The following is a 22293-nucleotide window of genomic DNA, read 5'->3' on the forward strand; positions in this document are numbered from 1 at the left end:
ACGTTATAATGGTGAGAATGTATGCATTTAGTTATGTTACATTTACTCATCCTAATACAGTATTTATACCATTTCTCTATATGATTATTACTTATCAACGAGATGAATTAAATAACTTTTTCTGCATTTGTACGCAAATATGATTCGCTTTGACACTGGCACATCTTACCTTTGAAGCATCTGACATAGTTTAGCTCACATTTTTCAAAGAAATTAATATTTTAAATTGTTTTTTTATCTGTCAAACAGGAGTTTCTTAGTTGATTTTGGCAAATTTCACTTTTCTTCTGTAACTTCCTGTAACTGCAATCACCTTCTGTGACCTGTGAGGAACCCCAAGGCTCTACTATAGCTCCAATTTTATTTTCTCTGGATATGCTTCCTCTCAGATCTATCTTTGAGAATCATGGTTATGCAAGTTAAAATTACTTTATACTTAAGTTATCATTGTCATGCAGATGACATAAAAATATATATTCTTTTGAAACATAAGAATGGATTAGACCCGGTGGCCGCCTGCATCTTGGATATGAAAGCATAATTTTTTAAAAGTCTGAATGAGAGTAAAACAGAGATTGTGGTGTTTACCCCTTCTGATACACACTGTATACCAAATATAAATCTTGGTGTTCTGGCACCTTGTGTCAAACCATATGTAGAAAATCTGGGTAGGGTTTTAGACTGTGCTCTAAAGCTTGATACACAAGTCTACAAAAATTTGTTAAGTCAAGCTTCTACCAGTTGCGAACCTTAATAAAACTGAAGTCCTTTCTTTCTTTTACTAATTTTCAAGGAGTAATCCATGCTTTTATCACCATGAGGCTTGATTATTGTAACTCTCATTATTTGGGGATTAGTCAAACTTCCATAAACTGAATTCATATTGTTTAACATGCTGCTGCCAGTCTTAACGGGAGCTTGAAAGCGTGAGCATATTACTCCTGTCCTTCAGTCTTTACATTGTTTGCATGTGCACTACAGCCTTTAAATGGTTTAGTCCTCTCATACTGTACCTGTCTGATCTGTGGATAGAACACCAACCTGCAAGAGCTCTTAGGTCTGCCAATTGAAGGTGGTTCCTAGAACCAGACTAAAGTCTAGGGGTGATCAAGTAGCCGCTCTGAGACTTTGGTATAGTCTACCTGTGGAAATCAGACCTGCTCCTACACAATCCATTTTTAAATCTAAGTTAAAATATTTGTATTTGATCTGACTTTTTATTAATGATTGGCAGTTATCTTGCCTTGTGTCTTGGAGTTTTAACTGTGACCTAGTATTTGTCTTATTTTATATTATGTGTATCTTATATTATGTTAATGCCCTTATATTGTACAGCACATTGGTCAATAGTAGTTGTGTTTAGTTGTGCTTTATAAATAAATTGAAATTGAATTTTATTGAGCAAGCACATTAAATCGATCAAAAGTTACATAAAAGACATGCCTTTTTTGCAATAAATAAATAAATAAATCTATTTCAAATAAATGTTTTGAAAAAAAATGTATCCATCAAAGAAAGTTTTATTTATCAGTGAGTCAGTGACAATTAATGATAATCAGAAATGTTTTTTTCAGATCAGTATATTAGAATGATTTCTGAGAAATCATGTAACACTGAAGAAGACTGGAGGAATGACTGCTGAAAATTCAGCTTTGCATCACAGAAGTGAATTACATTTTAAAATACATTCAAAAAGAAGAAAGTTATTTTCAGTTGTAATAATATTTAAGGGGAAGTCGTGGCCCAGTGGTTACAGAGTTTGATTCCTAACCATAGGGTTGTGGGTTTGAGTCTCGTGTCGGCAATACCACAACTTGGGTCCCCCAACTGCTCCACAGCATAAATGGCTGCCCACTGCTCCGGGTGTGTGTGTTCACTGCTTTGTTTGTGCACTTTGGATGGGTTAAATGCAGAGCATGAATTCCGAGTATGGGTCACCATACTTAGCTGTATGTCAGGTCACTAATATTTCACAGTTTTGATGTTTTAATTGTATATTTGGTAAAATAGAGCCTTGGTGAGTATATAAGAGACTTCAGAAACAATTTATTTTTTAAAAATCTTACCGACCCCAAACTTTTGAAAGAGTATTTTTCCATTATGGAAAAACAATGCTTATTTTTTTATAGTCCATGGTTTATTTTTACACCTTCGATGATATATGCCTTTCATATAGAAACTCTGACATTGGAAAAAAAAGTAATTTACCTTTTTTTTTTCATGTGATAGATGTTTTCTGTGCAATGTTGGCCAGATAGAGGGGTTGACACAGTTTACCCAGTGACACATCTTACCCCACGCTCGCTGACACACTTAGACTCGCTGTCATTGGTGCACATTTAAAGCAGTGAGTTTTGGCCCAGTCTGCGACAGTCTGTTCTTTCACACCTACAGATCAACGGTATTTTTGGTGCTGCAGTTGTTTGATTATACTAATGGAGAGCTTGGTGACTGTAATGCCGGCCTGTCATCTGATGTGTCATAATCCACTGTTTGTGTTGTGTGCTTGCTCATGTCACTGTTGCTAAGTAACCCCTCCCCTCAAAAACACTGGCAGCCTTCTATTGTTGGGCTTTTATGGATCAAAAGGCACAAAACAACCACATCTCAGAATTGATTGGCTAATGATAACATTGGGAGATGACAAGACCTCTCATCTCAAACGCTCTCATTACATGGGCAGAATTTTCACGGCAGCACGAGAAAACCGTAAAACACTGTAACACAAGCAGGGCTTCTAAATATTCAACATGAAATCAAAAAAGAACTTATTTTCAGTATTTTGCCATTCAAAAGTTTGGGGGTTTGTAAGATAATGCTCACCAAGGCTGTGTTTATTTGATGAAACATACAGTGAAAACTGTATAGAATTTCTGTTTTCTATTTAGATATATTTTCAGATGTAATTCATTCCTGTGATGCAATGCAGATTTTTTAGCATCATTTCTCAAATCTTCTGTGTCATATCCTTCAGAAATCATTCTAATATGCTGCTTTGCTTCTCAAGAACATTATCAAAGCTGAAAAAAAAAAAAAAAATTTTATGAAATAATTATATTCTTAGGATTCTTTGATGAACAGAAAGTTCATAAGAACGACATTTACTTATTTATTGTAAAAATGCTAAAGTTTTTTCTCACACATTTATTATGGTGTCCTTGCGATCAATAAAAGTATTAATTTTCCTTCTAATTTTCCTTAAAAAGACAAACTCTTATTCAGTCTGGTTCTATTCTGCTACATCACTTTTTTTTTTTTTTTTTACTACCCAGTCAATTCCATATAGATAATTTTTTTCTCAAATTTTAAAAATGTTACATTATGGAAGTAGAGAGGGTTCATCTTGCTTTAAAGTTGCAAAAGAATAAAAGAGAATATAATAATAATAAAAAAAACAGTGCTTTGTGGGAAGATTTACAAAAAAAGGGTAATTTTGCACAGCCACCTTTTTCCACAGTCATGGAGACGTGCGTTTGTCTGTTGGTGATTGTGGGAGTTTTCTCTTTTTCAGATCGTGTTGCAAGGTTCCGCCTTTCTTCTGTTACTCATCTTCAGAAGTGAGTTATCATGATTCTTCCTCCACTCTTTTTTTCTTTCACACGCACGCACGCACACACACACACACACATTTATACGTCTTTTATTATGTTACACGTATACATCATAAACATTTGTCAGCCTAATCTGATAAAGCCTATTTTTAATAAAATCCTACATTACCCAAAACCACGAATGACCAGCGGGTCTAATATGTGGGATTTTTCAGATGAATACTTCCAATAAAAGATTGATTATAGCCGTTGTGCAATAATCACAGTGTTTGCCAGTAGAATTGCTCAGTCTCATGTGGCCATTTATCTTGTGAAGGGATTCATTGGAAAAACTGCGCGTAGCCGGAAAATGCATACAAAAATGCTGCGACCCATCTCTGTTAGACCACAATTAGTCCTTGTTCTGTGGCAGGGTCTATGAGAGGCCTGCCTTCATTACAACCGCTGCACTCTACATCACCACACTGTTATTATGCCAGCCTCAGAATACATTTGCATTAATCTGCTACTTGTGTGTGTGTAATCTTGAACTCTGAAGCTGGCCAGGATCATTGTGCTCAGTGTGTTCTTCAAACATTCATAAGTCATAATGGTGTCAGAAGGAGATTGTTGCTTATGCTTGATAAAAAAAATCAGATGCTCTTGTTGAAGTTGTTATATATTTGTCTCTGCGTCCTTAACGAAATTATCAGATTTGTATTCAACCTCTCGTTCTGTACTTTTATTAGTAATTTTGTGATTTGAGGATGAATGCTAAATTGTATTAGATATTAGTCAAAATGTATTTTTAAAAAGTGTTACTTGTCATCTTTATTAAGTTACTTTATCCGTTTATTATTGTATTATATTAATAAAAAAATATTAGATTGTCAAACATTAATATATATATATATATATATATATATATATATATATATATATATATATATATATATATATATATATATATATATATATATTAATGTTTGACAATCTAAAGCGAATAATATAATATAAACAGAGCATGTTTTTTATCTTTATTTTTTTATTATTATTAGATAGTATTAATTATATTATTAGATTATCTTTTTATATGGTATCCATATTTATAAAATATTTATATGGTATTAGATTAGATTAGATTAGATTAGATTAGATTAGATTAGATTAGATTAGATTGATTAAAAAAAACATTTTTCCTTTTTTTATTATTTGATCTAAAAATATAATACGACATAAAAAGAGTAAGTGGCATATATGTCTTGCTACTTTATTATCTTTATCTTTTTATATGGTGTCTATATTTATATATAGCTATTTTTATATGGGATTAGATTAGATTAGATTAGATTAGATTAGATTAGATTAGATTAGATTAGATTAGATTGATTAAAAACATATTTTCTTCTTTTTAAATTTTATCTTAAAATATAATATAACATAAAAAGAGTAAGTGGCATATGTCTTGCTACTTTATTATTTTTATCTTTTTATATGGTGTCTATATTTATATGTTCATATAAACTGTATTATAGTATATGAATAAAAATAAAATAATATTTGATTAATTTTTAAGTAAAGCTATTTAAAATAGAATAGAATAGAATAGAATAGAATAGAATAGAAAAAGAAGCACATCTTATAGTAGCATATCTCTATGACCAGCTACATACAGTACATGTATGCATTCATAATTTAAAAAATATATATTTTGTTTGGCATCTTCTTCATTATCTTATTTTATTTTATTTTATTTTATTTTTTGTCCATATTTCTTTCTGTAACTTTGAAATCATTCAGTTTTGGGCCTTAAATTATAAGTCAGTGAAATAGATTTCTATCCACCCATTTTAAGCGGGTGTTTGCTAATGCCATTTTCTGGTAATGGTCTTTTTATATGCTATAAATAATAAGGTAAGATACTCATCAGCATTCCAAATATATATTATATATATATATATATATATATATATATATATATATATATATATATATATATATATATATATATATATATATATATATATATATATATATTAATTTTTTTTTTTTTTTTTTTTTTTTTTTGAAAAATGGCCAAGGTACATTGTTGAAAATTCCCCTGGGAAATCAGTATCCCACGATCTTGAACTGTATCCCAGAAAGCATATTTTCCGGCAACTCCAAAATATACGAGATATGATCAGCTTCCAGATGACCTCACATATATAGATGCCTACTCTTTATTACCAAAAGAGAATCGCAAGATTTCTCCACCCAAACTATTTCCATCTTCATGAAAGTTTTACTCACTAAAGCCAAAATGTGTCTGTGTTTCTGTATATAAAGGTTATGCAGCTGAGAACGTGACACAGACAGAGACCCCGACACCACTGGAACGCTCCACACCTATGTCTTATAGCTCTAAACCCACAAATGTGGGTCAGGGTAGGATTTTTATTTCATTTTTACCATATTTATTTGCCACCAGAACCACACAAATTTCAGAATTGCCTGTTATGTTTTATATAATAATCAGTTTAAGTTTTATATGTTTATTCTATACTTGTTTCCAATTTATTTGCGGCTTTGAATCTAAGTGTTTCCATTACAGCTAAACTGAGTTACAGATCCAGTACAAAATGTCTTCGTTCTCTGTTTACCTTGATAACATACTCTGTAAAGTTTGATATGTCACAGAAGGAATTGATTTTTGGTGGCATAATAAAGCCAGCGATATTTGTTTTGGCTTATATCTCAAATACAATTCAATCAGGAAAGTGTTCGCCTCATTCCTCCAGGTAACCCGAATGCGACAGGGGTGACAACGAGCACAGATTCAGAGCAGTTTAACCTCACCGTGACGGCGGCAATCACGGACAGCTCTACAGACTCTCCGGTGACCTCCGCTGTGACCTTTGGAGAGACGCCCCCTGCACAGCGTAAGTCTTGATTCTGACTCAAATACAAGTTTGGTTTCAGTGGAAGGACTTTCAGTGTGGGATTGGGAAAGGGTTACAGAGCCGAGGATTGCATGAATAGCTGAGAGGCTTCCTCTTTACTCATGCAATTCATATCAAGGGCACACATAACTTAGAAACTAATTAGCAGGTAATTAGAAAATGTTCAGCGCTCTTTCAATGCTGAGAGGCTTAAAGATAATGCGGCGTTTCCACAGGATTGAGGAGCACTGTCGCGGCGAGCTGATATGCTTTATGAAGAATCAACCAACCATATATCCTGAGAGAGCAGTGCCATTGAAATATGCAAAAATTGAATTTGAAAAACAAGGCTGGACAGAGAATGAGTGCTGCTGGAATTTAATTAGAAGCAATTACGGACAAATCCATAGGACTGCGATAAGAGGAAGCGTCTGCTTTTCACACTGAAAGTCTTTGCTGTCAACCTACATTATGGACAAAAACGGGATTCAAAAGCTCACTTCTATTCATAATTCTGCACATTTGGGGAAAGAATGTACATGCTAGATTAGGTTTCTCTCCTTCTATTTTTCCTTGACCTCACTTCCCTCTCATTTCCTCTTTGCAGCGGCCCATAACACCAGCACCTCCAGAAGCTCCAGAGCCTTCAAAGCTGTGGTGTGGGGTAAAACATCTTCGTCAGTATAAAAGAAGTGTACACATATAAAACAATTAATATTCTAATTTGTAAAATATTATATTAAAAGTAATAATAGTATTAAAATATGTCAAATAATTATTGATTAATATATAAATTGATTAATATATATAATATATATATATATATATATATATATATTTAATATTTTATTTACACATATCAATCCTTAATAATCACTGGAATTGTTTTTTTTTAATGTACACTTTAATCTAATTTGAATAAACATTTGGGATCAGTAAGATTTAGAAATTATAAAAGCAGTCTCATATGCTCAGAAATAAAGTAAAACACAAATATTGTGAAATAATATTACATTTTAAATTAAATGTTTTATGTGAAACTTTTTTAAGCTTTGTTAATGAATATAAAGTTCAAAATAACTCATTTATTTGAACTAGAATATATATTTATTTTATTTTATTCACAATTTAATTAATTTAGTATTGCACTATTATATATATATTAAATAACGACATATTTTTATCATAATTTGTTGGGTAGGATTTAATTTTTCCAGTCTATCATACATAATGAAATATGAAAAACCCATAAAATGTATTTTTACCCATCAAGTCATTTGCATAAACAGCATCTCATTGACACAATTCTGATTAACTCAGAGAAAATTAGTGTTGGGGGTCATGTAAGGTGAACAGGTGAAAGATTGTTTCATCCCATTAGACCCATTAGACACCATGAACATGCACACACCCACACATATACTACTGGCTTATTTAGCATATTATGAAAATGATAAAGTCAATTACATTTTATGGGCACATAGACTGTTTTCAAGTCTTGTTTATGATGTCAAAACCTCTCTAAACTGTGCAGTTTCCTCAACAGATGAGGAATGGGACAAGCCATTTCATTACAGTAAGTATCTGTTTAATCATTCAGTAATTAATGGTGCTTGCTAATGCAGACATCACAATTACGACTAGAACAATCCCCTAACCCAGAGTATTGAATGTCGGCCTGTAACTCATGGCGTAGCATTTGTTCTACAGACATGGATGATACTTTAAATCATGTGACTGGACTTATGAATCTTACTTAATGGATAAAGCATGCAACAGACAAAACATCACGGTAATTAGCAGTGTTATTTTAGTAGTAATATATCATTATTGTATGTCATATTTGGAAGTAGTTTTTATTTTTATATTTTCAATTTTCATTTTAATATGTTCTTTTGTTCTTTTTAAAAATGTTCTATTTAGCTTCATTTTTATTTAATATTAAGTTATTTTTGTACTTCATCTTAAACATTTAATAAAAAATTAGTTCAGCCAAAAATAAAAACTGTTCTTTGAAATAGTTTCAGTTAACAATATCATTAAAGGTACAGGTTGTAGGACCTGCCACAAGATGGCGCACTATCAAAACAATAACAATCCTGTGGTTTGATGATGCTAAGAAGGAGCGTGGAATGATGGGATTTGTTGTCTTCTACCCAACTGCTGATGGCCATCAATAAATAAAAGATAAATCATGGATTTAACGTGAGTTTAACGATTTGCGCGAGTAGGTTACATACAAAGTCAATGCAAAGACTCAGATGCGTCCTCACACGAATCTAGAGATGCGATGCCCCGCATTTGGCATGTATGCCCCATTATACTAATTTTCTTGATCGTTATAATAGCATACGTTTTCTGTAAAGATACGAATCAAAACCACTCACCTGTCGAGTAAAACACAAGCGAAATCGGCATCTCTTTCTAGTTGAAGTTTGTAGCGAAGCTACTTCCGCATTTGTCCACGACACTATTGTCATGTGGTTTCTACATCAGTGAAGGCAGTAACAAAGGGTAACTAACGTCATCGACAGGCGACTGCACTGCCCCATGTCACTGTTTAAAATGGGAATTTTCTCATGATTTACAAGTAGTTGAAAACATTAGAGATATTGTTAGTAATCACCTGGACAAAATATATAACACTAGCCTAGTAGTTTTTGGATATTTCACTACTAAATATCTTACAAATTGTACCTTTAATAGACCACATATTTAAGGATCTTGTGGAACTCGTTACCAACTAATCAAGAAATGTGGCAGTTTTATTTTTAATGTCACATATGTGCAGCTCAGGTGTTAATTGTCTGCTGGTTTTTCTGGTATGAGCCGCTGACAGTGCATTCTAACAAAGACTGGATGAACTCAATCTCCCTGTCAGTGGAAAGTATTGTGTTTATAAGAAGCACAGAGGAGCCGAGCAGGGAGCACTATTACTGTCTCAAGAGCTGTAGTTGAAAGCTTATGACCTGGCGACAGCCGCTGCTTCAATCACTTCCTATTGTTAGGGCAGCTACAGGGCATCTGATGTTCAGGAAATAGCCTCATTAGCAGTGACCCGTAGATGCTTCTGTTCTGCACCCATTCCCCAGGAACTACGTTTATAAGTGCCTGAATGTATTTCAGGGTCATCAGTTAAGGGTGTTTTATGCTGGTTCTGTGTTATTTCAAAGCCTGTGTGTGTGCAAGGTTTTGCCTGCTTTGTGGGTACCGAATGTTCCCAGACGGAGAGTAAAACCAGGAATCATCTGCCAGCCATAAGGAAAAACACTTAGTAAACATAATAAATTTGAATGTAGGATGTAAACACAGATGATAGATTTTCCTGCAATACAATTTAAAAAATGATGACCGCAAATGACAGCAAATGGCTGTGTGGGATAAAAGATTTGTTTATAAAGCAAAATTTTGAGACACACTTTAAAGTTTGTTGTGACATCCTCACATAAACATAAAATATAAAATAAATGTGACTTCATGTATGTTTTCAGACTGTTTAACTGGATTGTTCTGTGAGTGTGTGTCTGCATCTTGATTAGCAGACAGCATTACTGGTGTTTTTTTTTTTAGTTTTATTGTTTATTTATTTTTTCAGATTACTCCTCTGTACGAAATGCAGGGCTAATCATCGCTGCGGTTCTCTTTGTGATGGGAATCATGGTGCTTGGTTGTAAGTAAACCCAACTTCAAGTCTCAGTCCTGATTGCTTTTATAAACCGTTGCGTTTCAAATCCCCAAACCTCTCTCCTCTCTTTTTTCATTCTTCCTCCATCTGAAAGGTGGCAAAGTGAAACGAATGCCACGGTGTCGTATTGGCAAAGGAAGGTGAGCGAGAAACTCTCTAGTGTGTGTGTTTGTGTGTGAGGCTGTGAAGTTATTTTCAATGGCATACCTATGGTGTATGATGAATGAACTGGAAATATAACAAGTAGCCATTTTTAACATTTTTCTTTATTCAGTATTTGATTGGACTGACCAAAGATCTATTTAAATGCTTTTGGATTGCCTAAATATATTTCTACATGAAGTATATACAGTATATGGATGAATAACATTATATTATGAATAATATGCTAAAGTAGTTGGTGGCTCTATTAATACTTTTTATGTGTGTGAAGATGTCACAGATTTTGGCACTGGAAATTGGGTTTATTAACGGATACAATAATCCATGCTGTAAAATCTAATAAGCTGCTCGTTTAGGCAAATGTAGTAGTTAATTTGAGAACATATGCATGCTGCATATAGTATACATGCTATATACTTCGTTTAAAAGTCTGCAAGTCTGCTCAGTTTGTACATAGCCATTATGTGCATTTTGAATCATCCAGTGATTGGGTGCATAATAACGTTTGGCGTCTTTTGTAACTTTCTGATGTGTCTTTATAATCATTATGGACTTCATTGTGTTTAGACGCCATTAGGGCTTTTATATAGATTGTTCTAAAACATATGATTTCAATCTCGCCGCATATGATGAATGCGAAGAGTTTAACTGTAATGTGCTTATTATACACCTGTCTGTGCCATTTGAAAATGGAACATTTAAAAATAAAAATACACAGACATTGCATGGGCAGAATGTCAACCGAATTGACTTGTGCAAGAGAGACAACAAAACAGTATATAATTTAAGTAATATAAGAGAAGAATAATGACACACTTCTCTATGAAAAGAGCTTTTTCAAATGGTCTCGGCTATTAAGGCAAAAAGGCATAATTTTCTTTCTCTGCAAAATTGTAACAAGCAGTAACGCTTTAGCTGGAGAGAAAGCAGTTGTTGACTTGACTGTACCTCTCATAGAGCTGCTCTGAAAAATCCGCTAGAGGCTTTAACAGACAATTTATACTATATTTAATGGAATATTTAATGCCCTGTGCTGTAAAGTGGCCTTATATGACTTTGGAATGAAGGTTAAACTTAGTAAGTAAGCAGTCATTTTAAACAGGCAAAAAAAATTATAATGAATAAATCCGCTTTCAGTTGACTTTTTTTAAAGGAAAAGGAAAATTTGTTAAAACATTTACTCACCTTTCTTCATCAGAACAGATTTGGATCAATTTAGTATCACTTCTTCACCAACGGATCCTCTTGCAGTGAATGGGTGCCATCAGAATGAGAGTTCTTACATTTGATCATCACAGTAATCCACACAAATCCAATTTTTTAAAATATCATGTTAAGTGAAAAGGTGCATGTTTTATAAGAAACAAGGTGTTTTAACTTTAAACGGTCACATAATCCATAATAACACTTACTCCAGCGCAAAAGTCCATCACCTGTTGTCCTCTCACATCAAAATCTACCAACATATTTGTTTAGAATTGTTTTGGACTGGTTTCAAATAGTGTTTGATCTGTGCATATTTCTCTCCTGATTCAGATCAGATGAGTATTTCAATGGAGAAAGCAATATTATTGATAAAAGATGTGAATTGCAGCAGGAAGAAATGGTTTGAAGTTAAAAATATCTTGATGGATTTTTTTAAACAAAAATCAGGCAGTTTGTTACTTGAGACATTAACTGATGGACTGGAGTCTTGTGGATTACTTGTGGATTATTGTGATGTCTTTAACAGCCGTTTGAACATTTGTTCTGATGGCACCCATTCATTTACATTTATGCATTTGGCAGACGCTTTTATCCAAAGCAACTTACAGTGCAGACAAATTTGACAAATAATTTGTTTTCTTCTTGGTAACACTGCATTCCTGTTCAATTTAAAGGGCTACTCCACCCCAAAATCAAAATGTTGTCATTAATCACTTACCCCCATCTTGTTCCAAACCTGTAAAAGCTTTGTTCATCTTCAGAAAACAATTTAAAATGTTTTTGGATGAAAACCAGGTGGTGTGAGACTGTCCCGTAGACTGCCAAGTAAGTTACATAGTCAGGTCCAGAAAAGTATGAAAAGCATCGTCAGAATAGTCCATCTGCCATCAGTGGTTCAACCGCAACGTTATGAAGCAACGAGAATACTTTTTGTAAGCAAAGAAAGCAAAAATTACAATTTTGTTGAGCAATTCCTTTGTCAACAGTCTCCTTTCTGTTTCTCCATTTAACTGTATGCTGCTCATGCACACCCTTGTGGCGCGGCTGAAAATAATAAGCAGTAGGGATGGGCAATACCACATATTTTGTTTTCGATATGATACCGATACTTTTGGCCAGTAATATCGATATCGATTCTAAACTGAACTTTTAGATTATTAAATGTATTTAATTATTATGAGTACAATGGGTTATAATACCAACTTAACTTTATATTTGAAATGCATTTTAACATTCAATATGCCGTAATTGCAACTTATTAGGTTATATTTTTGTTTACACATGGTTAAAATTTGTTTACTGTAGTGGTAACCAAGGAAATCTACAAATACTATAGTTAAACTATGTTCACTTAACCATGGTTCATTGTCATAAGGGACTGCCAGTAATAGGCTGTTGCATGCATAAAATGCAACCTTTTTATTCGGAGAGTGTATGATTTATATTAACAATACAGAATAGAACATAAGCAATATGAACTTTTAACATGCAGATTTAAATAAATGTACTGCACAAACTAGGGTACGATTTCAATAGGTTCATTGTGAAATAACTCAAACATAGAGCCTGTTTTTTCTGCATTGTTCTGGGCTGCCTTTTCCAAAAACATAAATGCTTTCTTATTATAGGCTACTCTTGGGAAACGCAGCTCTATTTAAATGCACTGTCAGAAGTGAGTGAACGCTCTCTGTAATTGATTGATTCTGCCTTGCAACATTTGCATGTGTTCAGATGAGGAGGAAAATCCCTTCCACACAATTATTTGCTAACATAAGTTATTCGTCCAATTTAAGCATATTGTAGGCATTGTTTTTTTGTTTAATAAACAAAATCACTGGTAGATAAAAACACCTTAGTATCAATATTTTTATATGAGTATCAATACTTTCGATACTTGCATCAGTATCGATATATCGATACTTCAGGATCGATTCACCCATCCATAATAAGCAGAATACAGTGATATGGAGAGACACAGAAGGAGACTGTAGACGAAGAAAAAGTTAAAGTTTATATTTTTGTATATGTATTTCGCACAAAAAGTGTTCCCGTCGCTTCATATAACCCAGATTGCACGTCTGATGGCAGATGGAGTATTCTGATGACGACTTTAATACGTATTATGGACCTTGCCAATGTTTTTTACTTGCCAGTCAATGGGGCAGTCAGAAGGGTCCCGGTTTTCATCTAAAATATCTTAAATTGTGTTCCGAGGACGAAAGACGCTTTTACAGGTTTAGAACGACATGGGGGTAAGTGATTAATGACAAAAATTTTCCTTTTGGGGTGGAATATATCTTTAATAAAGTTAAGCTCTGTAAATGTTGACAAACTAGTTCAGTGTCAAAATGGCCTCTAGGTGAACTGATTTTCTTTAAAGTTTTTTTGTTTGTTTTTGCTTGAGAAAACTGAGAAAGTGTATTTCTCTCTCTCCAATCTCTTACTAACCATTTTTTTTTCTGTGTATGTAGTTCATATGAGGTGACCAGAAGTTAACACTTCTCCCAGCATTGATCAGCTGGCTCGACAATAAACAGAAGTACAGCAGGAGAACACAAAGGAGCCAGTCAGACCTGTTTCCACAGAGGTTACAGACTTGCATTTCCCCCTTGTGAAAACAACATCATAAGGACAAGATGGAGAGGTTGTGTGTGTGAGTGTGTTCATTATTTCAAACTGATCTCTGGGTTTGTCACACAGAGGAGCCGGGGAATAAGATGTGTGCTATTGTGCGGCACTAAACGCCAGCGGTAACACAACGGCTGGGACTTCGGCAGATCCCAGCGTAATCACGCGTCTCAGACACAAAATCCCTTCATCCCTCTGCTCTCCTGCACCAAACTGCTCGATTTAAGTGTCAAACTTTGTACAACGTAAAGCTGTACTTGTGTTTTATTGTCATTATTATTTCAATTCTGTGCATCCTCTGATGTGTCAATCTTTTGGAAATGGAAAAAAGCGTTATGTGGCTCACGAGCGCCCTCAAGAGGCCATCAGACACATTTATTATGAGTTCTCCCAAGAGGAGAGAATAAAAACAGTTTGGCTCAGTCTGTTTAGAGATTCATGTATCTGAATTCACCATCTACATCATGCCCTTGTAAAAACAAATTAATAATAAAAAAAAATCTTTATCAGTGTATAAGACATGAGTTTAATATAAGTGATGTTTCATATTTCTTATCTTGCATAAGCTCAGATGGCAGTGGCAAATGAGTATATGCTGATGTCAGGGGAAAAATGAAAATATCAAGACCATCTCACAGTGACCGGTACCATTAGCATATCTCCACTGGAAAATTGCAAAAGGTGTTTATGTAAATATTCTATAGTTCACCCAAAAACCAAATTTGGTCATTAAAAAGCTGATTTTTGTTGTTGTTATTTTCCATAGTGCATAAAAGAAGATCTGTAGATGCTCGTTAATGAACAGCAAAACTGAATGGTTGTTAACTAAAGCAAGCAAGCAAATAAACAAACAAAGTTATTTTAAATAAATTTGAAATAAAAGAAAATCTAAATATTTTATGAAAAATTTAAGCTTAAAAAACAAAATTAGAAATGATGTTCCTTTGGCAAATAATTTAAATAAAAGTAGTAAAAGTACTAAAACTAAATCTGAATTAATAATGAATAGAAATATGTATAAAAAGTAATGAAATGACGAAAATGTAAACAAAACAAAAAAAAAGTGAAAATCAAAAAATAAAATGAATTTATTCAGTATAATAATTATGAATTATTACAATTGTTATTTAAATGTATTATTACTGTATTATTACTGTTTCAAGGAAATTGTTTCTATCACAGTTGCACCATGCTAATGGAGTCTATTAATGCAAAGAGTAGCTGATGATGATGAACAAATTTTGCATATTAGAATAAACTAACAAACTGTAGTCCTGGTGTAAAATATGCTTTTAATCATTTTTGTGATCTCTATACCAATTCCCACACGAATCAAATGCATACAGTTTGCAGTATAATACTAGCACAGCTGTTGAGATCAATAATATTTATTTAAAATAGGTTTCATACAACAAACAGTTGACAGGTTGTCTTATAAAATATATACAGCAACAGGCATTAACCTATAAAACTTCAGTAGAAATCACACAAATCTGACAAATTGACTGCTACTGCATGATTTAATGATTTATTACGCTGCTTTATCCAGTGACATTGTGCTACAAAATTTTACAAGAAAAACACTACTGATAACATTTATAAAAGTAGAATATAAATGGATAATCTCGTTCATACCGCATAAACTTTTCATAAAACTCTTTTAAGTATCCATTTTTGCTGACAGAATACCTTACATAACATAAAAGAAAATAAGCGCTGATGTCAGAAACAGCCTCTATTGAAAGGAAATACAATACAATCTCTTATGGTTTTCTTTTCAAAGACTGTTGAGCACGACCTTCAGAGGGAAAATCTACATCTGTAGTTCCACTCTGTTCTAACTTTAACCACGAAGAGAAACTGGTAACAGAACTGAAATGTGAATCTATGTGAACCGAATGTTATCCTACATGATAGCAAGATGTACATCATTCATTTTTTGAGTAACATGAATGGGGGAATATCAGAGCTTTATATATAGCTTTTTAAATCATTTATATATATATATATATATATTTTTTTTTTTTTTTTTTTTTTTTTTTTTTGCCCAAAAAAAGCCCAAGAGGAAGTTGTTGGAGTTAATAAAACCCAACGGTTTAGAAAAAAAAAAAATCTATATTAAAAAGTGGGAGGAAAATGTCAAAATGATGGAAACTGGCTTTCAGAATGACTCAAAGGAGTTGAAATGTTTTTTTTTTTTTATCCAATTTCAGTTATCTGAAATGGTGTGAAGTGTCTAAGGGACACTATTAGCGAATGATTAACCAGAATAGATATATTGCAAATCTTGTTTAATATTACACACTAATGCCTTACACACCCACACGCATCAAAGTAACAAGCTCAAGCTGTCTGATGCACGCAAGATTGGATTTCATTTAGATTTAAATAGAAAACCAGCAAGCACAAGAAAAGCAGGTAATCAAGAAACAGAAAATTCAGCTAGAAAGGAAATGGAAACATTTTTAAAAGAGATCTGGGTTAGCAGCCCTCCCTTGTTTTACGTACTGTTTATACACAGGCTGGGTGGACAGACAGTTATTAGCTACATAAAAATTCAAGTTTTGACATTATTTATTTATCTTAATGTCATTCCATGTCTGTTTGACTTACTTTCTTCTGTATAACAATGTTTTCATCCATACAATAAAAGTCAATGGGGTCCAATGTTTTTGGACCCCAAATGTTCAACAGAAGAAAGTAAGTCATATAAACCTGGAATAACATTAAGGTCAGTAAATGAGGACAAAATGTTCATTCTTGGGTGAACTGTCCCTTTAACAAGATAGCAAGAAATCACAGAAAAACTTTGCCTCAGAAGTGTTAAAAGTGTTTGCTAGCCTGTCGTCTTTGTGTAAATTCAGAGTAAAAAGTTGAGAAGCTCTCAGTCTCAAGACTCAGGCTAAAAGGGCTTTGATTGATTTCCATTTTAATCTAAAAAAAAATGGAAGAAAAAAAGAAAAGAGAGAAAGAGGAAGATAAAAGTATGCAGCTCGCTATAGTGTCTTAGTTTCAGTCGATGATTCTGTGGATACACTGGGGTCCAAAAGTCTGAGTCCACACTAAATATTATTTCATTATAGTGATTATGCAAATGTCTTCAAATGTTTCTAATGTTGTTAAATTGGGGAAAAAGTACTTTTTTCGCAGAAACTGCTAGTAAATTGATAACCACAAGTTACACATTTGGGTTTCACATCTCACGTTACCCCACTTTACTGTCCTTACAGATTTTAACACCGAGTAATAGAAGGTTTTACACTTGTAATTTAGGAGCCAGGTTGACACCGCTTTAGTGATATTAACACTTTATTGCGGTGCCACAAATCTTAGCAATAGACGCCTAATCCTGTGGCTCATATAGACTTGCTTCAAACCGTCACGGAATGCTGCATCTTGCATAAACAGTCATTTCATTGAGTGGAAAAAAATGTCTGTGGGTGACTCGAAACACATATTTTTTTTTTTTTTAAGAAGAGACTGTTTTATTCTTACCTTTGTAGTCCAATGGAAAAACAACTTTAGGAGCCTACATCTGCAATATGAGGGTGCGCGACGATGTTAACATCACATGCTGCGTTCGTCCAATCAGTGACAATATAGGATATTGCAAATATGTAAATAAAGCTGCGTTCACGCCACTTCATAATTATGAGCCATGTGAAACAAGATAAACTGCAGGGTTAACTATTTTACACATTAAAAGTCCTTTTGAATCAAATGTTAAATTTTGAAGAATAATTTTTTAAGTGACTAATGGACTTTAGGACCTCATTGTAGCTATGTGTTGTATCTTTATTGCATCTACCCATCGGATTGTCTTCCTATTAAAGCCAGGAGTATATAGCCTATGAAACATTAGTCTGCTCCCCAGCATCCCAGAGCTATTTACAATCTGCTGTGCTTTAAAGGAGTTGGCCAAGGCGAAAGAGAGGGAAAAGAAAGCAACGTCATTATTTAAAGCGGTTGATTAATTCACCATTTGACAAGTGGGTGTTCAGAGCCACTTTTCCACTCGTTTTTCTCTCTCTACTTATTTCTTTCTTTTGTCAAATAATCAGAGAGCCAGAGACCAGCTTTATCTTTTAACCGCCTTGATTTTGTCACTTTAAATGCACTGGGGACAGCTAACATTTGAGGACCGGGAGCAAAAATAAGGAGGATGTTTGCTTCAAGCTGCAGTTCATGATTTCTGTGGCACTGTCTGTCATTGGCTAGTTAATTAGATAGTCCCGCCCCAAACTCATGCCATTTGTTTATATTTTTGATGACTATGAATGGCTTACATTTGAGGAGAATATCTAAAGATTGAAAAGATTGAGTTTAAAAATGGTCTGAACTTGATTTAAATAAAAAATAATTGCAGGCAGAGAGTGAAAAGTTCCAGTGGGCTGTACTACACAGTCCAAGCACTTTCTCTGTGAGTGCAACATACGGCATGTGTGCATGAACAGTATACATTGTGCATTTAAAAAGAGTTCATAAGAAATTTGTGATAGCAACACATTCTCTTTTACTGATGTTATAGAATCCACTATATAGAGATACGTTCAGATGAGAAATCACATGCTTGCAGCACGTCCCTGAAAGGATCCAGTGGAGAGAGGAAATGAAAAGGCCCTGACGGTTAGACCGCAGCTTTCTGTCCTTGCTCTGCTGGCACAGAGTAGACCCTGGAGAAACAGAGAGAGAACAGTCAGTTCACTATGGAGACTTTGATTAAATCTTTAAGATTTGATGCTCCATTTTTTTCCTGCCTTTCGCTTAACAGGATTTTTTCCTCTTTAAAACGTTTAACATAATTAAATTAATGAGAGATATGTTTAAAATGATGCACACCAAGCGAAAGCTAAATGAAAGCTGTTATTTTTAAACGGAGCGGGTCATGAGATTAGTCAAATATTACTCACTTTTTGTAGGTTAATTACATACTTTTGTTGACTGCAAATCAACCTAACAACAAGACTCCAGTTCGCAATTTCAATACTAAAGTCCTCTGAGATGTGATATGAGAGACATTGAAGTTACAGTTTGATCTATCGATAATGGCCATTAAAGTAAATAAAAAATCCCATACATTTGCATAAACCTTTGAAGACAGACTAATATATGGTGCATATTTTTGTTGTTGTTTAAATAATTATATTCAACAATGGAAAACTACATTTCCTGATGGAAAACTACATAACCCATGATTCTGCAAAAATCTCCACCAATCAGAAAACTGAAACAAGCGTGTGTCAAAAGAACTATATTAATATCGACAAACTTAGTCCGTTTCCTTATGCTTTCAAACTAATTATATATTTGTATGCATAATATGCATATTTTGCTATAAACTTAAATTTTAATGTTTCTGTGTCAACATTTTTATAACTGTAATTATTTTCATCACTAAAATCATTAAGTACACAGTTTTGTACCTTTATCTTTTTGTCTTATTTTCAAACACTTTTTACTGTGTACTTTAATGTTGTGATTTACCTTGTAGCTTTGGTTTGTCTGGTTTTTGGATTATAACAAGTAAAAAAAAACACCTAAAAAATAATACAGAAATTTTACTGTGGCCAAAGCTGAACCAAAGCCACTGAAAAAGTGCAACTGACCAATCAGAATCGAGACTTCCAGAATGCAATGTAATGTTAGTTTTGTTGCAATCTAGTGTATATGATGTAAGATATAAAAAGATTTCCTAACAAGCCATGTTTAAACATCAGTAATGTTCTTTTTGAACTGTGGACAAAGTTTCCATCTAACAATTAAATGTTATCTCAAAAGATTAACAAAAATGTGTTTCCTGATGAGGTGACCCATTTCGACATCTACAAAACCTATTCAGTGTATTAAGACCGAAATTATAGCAGTAGCACCAACAATGGCTGGATAAATTTACACAGCCAGGCTGATATCTGTAAAGAATAGGGTCAGCTATGGGTCACATTGTACTTAAGGCAATATAAATACATACATGTGAGAGGAGCTTAAGCCTGACTTGCGCTTTGAATACAGGGACATTCAGTTTATAGTTGAGGAGAAAGATGAATGGAGCTCTTTGTGGCATGTTCATGTTGTTCAAACACATGTACGTACGCTTGCTTTCCTCAGGTAAATGCTGTTTAATTTGCCTCGGTGATGAATTCGTTCACAGTTTGCCTGGCTTTATGAACTCTATGGCAAGATTTTTGCCCCGCGAGGCATTTTCGGGGGGCTTTTATCGTTTTTTATTGAGTGTGCTTTCTGTGAACATGCTCAGAAAGGTTCAGTGTTGATCCACAGAGCCTGTGGTTGCTGTGTGATTAAGCCCCTTTCAGCCACCCTATCACTCAACACCGAAAAAAAAAAGCTGTGGCTCAGCTAACTGCATTCCCCTGAGGTAACCTGTAATCCTGCAGAAGAATTTAACCTCAATAAAGAAAGCGAGAGTGAGAGAGAAAGAGAGAAAACAGAGGATCTTTAAGCTTGCTGTGTGGAGGCAAGTGTCAGACCAACTCCGCTCCTTTCCAGCCTTCTCTCACATAACACCATACTCAGCAACTCACTGAAACTGATTACTGTGCAAAACATTCAGCTACACAACCTATCAAGACGACAGCGATAGGCCACGAAGTGGGGGGACAGGACGTGAGAGAGAACAAAGCAGCTCTTTCCTTTTCTCTACAGAAAGAAAACAAGCATTCTTATATTTTAACCGCATTGATGTTGTCACCCAAAAGAGACAGTTCACCTAAAAAAAATAAAACATGTCCTCATTTACTCACCCTGATGTTGTTCCAAACCTCTTTGACTTTTTATTACATGTACAATGAATAGGGACTGGAGTTTTAATTCTTCAAAAAAAAATTAACTTAAAGACATTATAAAAGTAGATTAATTTACTGTATTAAAATTCATTATTTAAAGGTGCTATATGTATTGTTTCACTCTACTAAAGCATAATATATCATAGTATGTTTGCAGATATTTAGAAAAAAACATGCTACAGCTAGTTATTTTGAGATGTGAGTTTTGTGTCGAGTTTTTTATTTTATTTTTTTATTTTTTTTATTATTATTATTGTTTAGTTGATTATTATCCAATAGTATTTCGACAACCCAGGTTTTCATTTGGTGGAAAACACAGCCATGGGAGCCAGCAAGCTCTGGGTTAGAATTTGCAGATTTTACCTGACCTAAAATTCCTATGCATTCATCTAACTTGGGGATGTGACCAGCGACTCTTGTCCTCTTTTCGGACCAAAACATATGCGCTTGGTCAGGATTTCTAAATCGTCTAAAATGTTCCGGGATTTAGGTTTTGCTTTCCATAGTCGCCATTCATTGGGTGCATTTTTGTATTAAAGCTCTGCATGGGACTGTTTTCTTAAACCAGGTGGACGCTAATATGGTTATAGCTATTGATGTGACCGAACATTTAAGCTTTAAGGAAGGCTTTAAAATGGCCTGAACATGATCCAAATAATATATATTTTTTGTGGTCTCACTATAAATGCAATGTACAGATAAATGGCATGTAATTTGTCATAATGTTTAATGTATTGATTCAGGTCAGGACATGCGGTGTGGGAGTGTGGCTGTGCTTGCAAGGAAAAAAATAATAATGCAACATGAATTGTAACACCATTTTCTTCCTTGTTCCTTCTCTGTCTCTAATAAACATACAAACTGGTTCAAGCAGTTTCGTCCCTGATTGTTTTTGACCAAAAACATCATGACAAACAGACATTGAAGGAGTCAATTTTCAAACCCTGCCATACATACAGTATTCCAACAGTGTTAACTCTCTCAGGGTTTAGCAGGTCATATCTTGTTCATGTTAGTCAGCGCATGGCTTGTTTTCTGTCCTTTTTTCTTTGGGTTTCTAACAGTTCAGGGCTTGAGGGGCGTTTGACAGATGGCTGGAAAGTGGAGTCATCAATGCACATGTACAAACCCGCTGTTAATGGTGGCCTATCCCTCCTGCATGCGGCCCTCTATTGTCTCGCTTAACTCACGTCGTCTTGTGTTTAGTGGGTTACCAGGGATTCAGACAACTGTTACCTATCCGACTGGTTGGACCACCCCAAAAAGTTGACGGGGTGGAGTGTGCAAGCCACCTTGTAAATCTAAGCAATGATGTGTCACTCAAGATAAAGTGTCAAGTAAGCTAAAGGTGAGACAAAACT

General features: G+C 34.1%; 1 protein-coding gene across 3 annotated transcripts in view; it reads left to right on the forward strand.

Annotated features, from left to right (window-relative positions):
• LOC113114946 (FXYD domain-containing ion transport regulator 5-like) overlaps window positions 1-14653 on the forward strand; it is a 28191-nt gene extending 13538 nt beyond the window's left edge. The window contains exons 3-10 of one of the 3 annotated variants that reach the window (XM_026282076.1): window positions 3512-3557; window positions 5859-5957; window positions 6311-6451; window positions 7059-7115; window positions 7986-8027; window positions 10047-10121; window positions 10231-10276; window positions 13976-14653. In XM_026282076.1, the coding sequence (XP_026137861.1) occupies window positions 3512-3557; window positions 5859-5957; window positions 6311-6451; window positions 7059-7115; window positions 7986-8027; window positions 10047-10121; window positions 10231-10276; window positions 13976-14000 (531 nt within the window). In that variant the 3' untranslated portion in view covers window positions 14001-14653. The remainder of the gene's footprint in view (window positions 1-3511; window positions 3558-5858; window positions 5958-6310; window positions 6452-7058; window positions 7116-7985; window positions 8028-10046; window positions 10122-10230; window positions 10277-13975) is intronic. The other 2 variants (XM_026282074.1, XM_026282075.1) reach the window with 2 other exon arrangements.
• The last annotated feature ends 7640 nt before the right edge of the window (window positions 14654-22293 follow it).

This window comes from Carassius auratus, chromosome 15, assembly GCF_003368295.1.
Source record: "Carassius auratus strain Wakin chromosome 15, ASM336829v1, whole genome shotgun sequence".
In the NCBI taxonomy this organism is placed as follows: Eukaryota; Metazoa; Chordata; class Actinopteri; order Cypriniformes; family Cyprinidae; genus Carassius; species Carassius auratus.